Genomic DNA, 4,522 nt, shown 5'->3' on the forward strand with positions numbered 1-4,522 from the left:
TCAAGCAGTGATCCCGAATTTAAAGGTTTTTCAACGGAAAATATGGAGATATCGAGAAAAAGAATGAATGAGGTAGAAAAGCACGTGGTGTACGAGAATGAATGGGATATTTCTGTATCCGAAACCAAAAGCAGCAATTCTGAAGAAACTGAAAGAGGTGATAGCGACAGCAAAGATGATTTTACATCGGAATGAAGTAAAAAATTTAAAATTGTTTTTCTGAGGAGATGGGGTCTATCTATAGTCTTTCTTAGGAAGTGAAACCGTTAGACTTTTATTTTTTTCAGTATGCTTGTTTGAAGCGATCACTGTGGAAACAAACTGTTATGCAGAATGTAAACAAACAGTATATGCCAGAAAAGCCCATGAAACGGGGGATCAAAGTTTGGAAAATTTGTGGAGCAAATTCTGGGTACTACTGTGGATTTAGTTTTTATACAGGGAAAATAATGTTAGTCAGCATGGCCTAGGGTACGATGTGGTTTGGAATTTATCACTTCTATACTATAACCAGGGCCGTATATTATTTTTTGACCGATTTTTTTTAGTTTGGTCAAACTTGTGGTAGATTTGGGTGGATTCCAGTATTTCAGTTTATTTCACTTTTATGGTACACCTGTTCTGTTGTGCATTAAATTCAACTGATAATCTAGTGATGTGCACAATTCTTCTGTATCAAAATTTTGTTGCATACCCAATTAAATATTAGCTGATGATTCATTTTCTATTCTTTTACTTGTTTCAGTCATTTGACTGCGGCCATGCTGGAGCACCGCCTTTTAGTCGAATCAAATCGACTCCAGGACTTATTCTTTGTAAGCCTAGTACTTATTCTATCGGTCTCTTTTTGCCGAACCGCTAAGTTACGGAGACCTAAGCACACCAGCATCGGTTGTCAAGCGATGTTGGGGGGAACAAACAGATACACAACATATACACACATACACATATACATATATACGACGGGCTTCTTTCAGTTTCCGTCTACCAAATCCACTCACAAGGCTTTGGTCGGCCCGAGGCTATAGTAGAAGACACTTGCCCAAGGTGCCACGCAGTGGGACTGAACCCGGAACCATGTGGTTCGTAAGCAAGCTACTTACCACACAGCCACTCCTACGTCTATGGTGATGTTTAAACAAAATTTAAATATTTTTACATTTTGCTCAGTTTACCTGGATTTACCTGTAATTAGAGTCACTTTGAGACAAAAGTTATGCAATAGAATTGGTTAAGAACCCTTTCTTTAATTATGTTCAAAATATCACATTAATATGTGGATAAGTAAAAAAGTTACAGTTGTTTAATGAAACTAGTCTAAATTTATGATTATTTCAGAATTTAATTGAAACTCATAAGGGGTGTATTTTGGTCAGAAATATAGTAACGAAAGGGTTAAATTCCAAGGAAAAAAAAGCAGTACCATACCTTTCTGTTAGGTCCACGACCAACAGGAGATTCTCCTGTCGCTGCTTGCTTCACACAACATACCATTATTTCTATAAGACTTGTTTCACGGCGATCATCAAGAGCTACACAAATACATGGAGATGTAAACGAACCAGAATGTAAAATCATGCCATTTATCAGTATGCACCACATCATTATCAAAAGTAGATGTTAATGAATGATTATGCTCTTTCTTCTCAGCACTGGTTCTTTAACTTATACCAGTAGTATAAGAACAATATTGTGTTGTGCTGAATTAACAGTGTAACAAATTAATCACCAGCTTCTTTGATAATAAGACACTGCTAAGAATACTGTCAACAACCAAGGTTTCTGGTAATCCAGTTTGGGTTGAATTGGAAAGTATAGTAAACCTCCAAAATAACAGCATCAAGTATAATGGACAATTCAAGCGAGTGACACTTTAAAAAAAAAATTGTCATACAGTAAAGAAAATTATTAGCAACTCATCAGTTTGTCGACATCCATTTCCACAATTTGGAAAATGCTACCTAGCCAATTGCTTACTACCTACTTCGCAGCTAATAAAATAGTATTCATTATAATCTATTTCTATATTATATTTACTATATCCCTCCTTATTTATAAATACATTTGGATTTAAATTTATATATAAATATATTTATATAAATCTATTTAAAAATACTTCATAGACAATGAAAAATTTACAATAACAGCATCTAAAAGCCTTCCCTAAGATTATTTTTATTTGGAAAGTTTACTGAAATTACATTCAATTAATCACTACTTGAACAGAACAGATCAGAAAATAGAAGACTGTAGGCATCAGCAAATGACTATCTTGTGTTAAAGTTAAGTTACCAAAGCATACATCAGATTACAAAGCAGGAGCATATCTCAGTTTCAACAGATCTAAATATGTAAGACGCACATCTTAGGCAGAATTATGGTTGGTTGAACTACATGAATAAGATTCAAACTTGAGAACAGAATCAATGAACTGCTATAAAAGACATCTGGTGATTTCTCACCATTAGTCCTTTCTATACCTTTAGTTAATCAGATCAGACAGCTTATAATGTTAATTTAGATGTCATTTAAACTAATGATTTTTAGTCACTTAACTTATTACCAATATCAATTGAGAGGAAGGAGGAAAACTTTTACTTCTGCAACAACTTTGGTATCTTTAGCATATTCATGGAAATTAAGACAACTTTTATTTGCTCTCATCAAATATATAATATGGCCAGTTTATCAGGCTTAAGAAGTCATCCATCAATAATCACTTGAGAATTCATAATCTAGGGTTGCTATACAACCACAAATCACTGACCTATGAAGAACATGAGAAGTTTGTTTGGAAAATGTACTTACATTCTTCATCTTTCCCTGTATCCTCCAAAAGTAAATCAGTCATACATTCCCAATCTTTCATCATGTCATTGATGTCCCAAAGACTATCCACCAAATAAGCACCATGTTCATGAAGCTAACCAAATAAGACAATAAATTAAATAATTAACATTCAATAACAGTTCAATTCAAAGATTAAATCTTACTGAATATTAAATAGTTAAAAAATGTACAGAATAAAGAAAAAATAAGAGCCTTACCTCACTTTCAATGAAAAACTGCACCAAATCTCTGATCAGAGGAGTATTAGGACTGCGACGCTTGCCTTTGCTAATTTTGAGGCAACGTAGACTTTCATCATCCTTTTGGAAAAGTTTAGCATTCAAAAACTCCCCAGCAGCTTGAGCTACTTGTCTATGGGAAGAGTAAACCAACTCATAAACGTTTTCACAGTCCTTGTCAGTTAATACTGACTCATTATATCTGGAAAAACAAAGATTAAAAATAGTAAATTTTTAAGATTTAACAAAACTTTGAATTAATGAGTTATACCTCATCAATTTATTTAGCAGTAAGTCTTCATATGTCTACTTCCCATTTAGTCATTTAATAAAACATGGACAGACAACAAGCCTACACATCCTTCAGAGATTGTAAATATCCAAGTGGACAAGGTACTAGACTAGCAGTTAGAAAGTCAATGGTGCATATACTTCCACTAGCACTGGCTAAACCTAACCCTAACCACAACAAATGGTTCAGTTCACAGTTGTAATATAGCTATGGCTCACTACCCTAAGTAGGTTTCATAGTTTGCAGTGCTAAATTCAACTCATCCTTTTGGTGTAAACTGTAGAATGACTATTTCTGCCAGAAAAGGTTTAAAATACCGATGCTAAGGGACATACTACCTGCAACTTACATGACCTTCAATTACAAACATATCCCAAAATAATCTTCAATAGGGTTCTAAATTTATATTTTAATACAACAGTGGGTCCAACCCTTGTCAGCATAGACAACAGATGCTAAATGATGATGATGATGATGTATCTGATACCAAAGCCAAACCATTACTAGTATACAGAAACTACAATGGTACAAAAAAACTTGCTAATTCTGAACAACTTAACAAAAACTTCCATCACTGCAAACTGTGTTTAGCATTTCTTATAAATATGAAGACTTCTCTCCATCAGTGTTAACACTGTATCAGTACCTGGAAAGTTTATGTATAACCAGTTGTTGCCAATGTAACAAATCCACCCACATTGCCCCTGGAAAGGCAAAGCCAATAAAACTTGGTAGCAGAGTTATCAAAGGTGAACTTAAAAAGTAAAGAACTGAAACAGATACTACACAGCATTTTGCTCAATGCTATAACAATTTCTACTAATCCTCATTCTGGGTCGGTACTTCAATCATCAAAGAATTAAAACCAAAAGTGGCCTTAGTAAAATTTGAACTCAGAGCACAGAGATGCAAAACAAAAACAGCAAATTATTTTGTCTGATGCTCTAACAGCATTGCCAAGTTACCATATATATATATATATATATATATATATATATATAGTTCAAATTTATGTGTGTGTGTGTGTGTGTGTGTGTGTGTGTGTGTGTGTATAGGTACAGATGTGACTGTTTGGTAAGACGTTAGCTTCCCAACCACATGGTTTTGGGTTCAGTCCCACTGTATGGCACATTGGGCAAGTGTCTTTTACTGAAGCCCTAGG

General features: G+C 34.3%; 1 protein-coding gene across 4 annotated transcripts in view; it reads right to left on the minus strand.

Annotated features, from left to right (window-relative positions):
- The window catches only part of LOC106877516 (cohesin subunit SA-1), a 106,783-nt gene that overhangs the window by 40,232 nt on the left and 62,029 nt on the right, over positions 1-4,522 (minus strand). For all 4 annotated transcript variants that reach the window (XM_052974647.1, XM_052974645.1, XM_052974644.1 and 1 more), the window contains exons 12-14: positions 3,048-3,270; positions 2,809-2,923; positions 1,429-1,532 (exon numbers count right to left, since the gene is read on the minus strand). In XM_052974647.1, coding sequence (XP_052830607.1) covers positions 1,429-1,532; positions 2,809-2,923; positions 3,048-3,270 — 442 coding nt within the window. The remainder of the gene's footprint in view (positions 1-1,428; positions 1,533-2,808; positions 2,924-3,047; positions 3,271-4,522) is intronic.

The sequence above is a fragment of the Octopus bimaculoides genome, chromosome 19 (genome assembly GCF_001194135.2).
Source record: "Octopus bimaculoides isolate UCB-OBI-ISO-001 chromosome 19, ASM119413v2, whole genome shotgun sequence".
Lineage (NCBI taxonomy): Eukaryota > Metazoa > Mollusca > Cephalopoda > Octopoda > Octopodidae > Octopus > Octopus bimaculoides.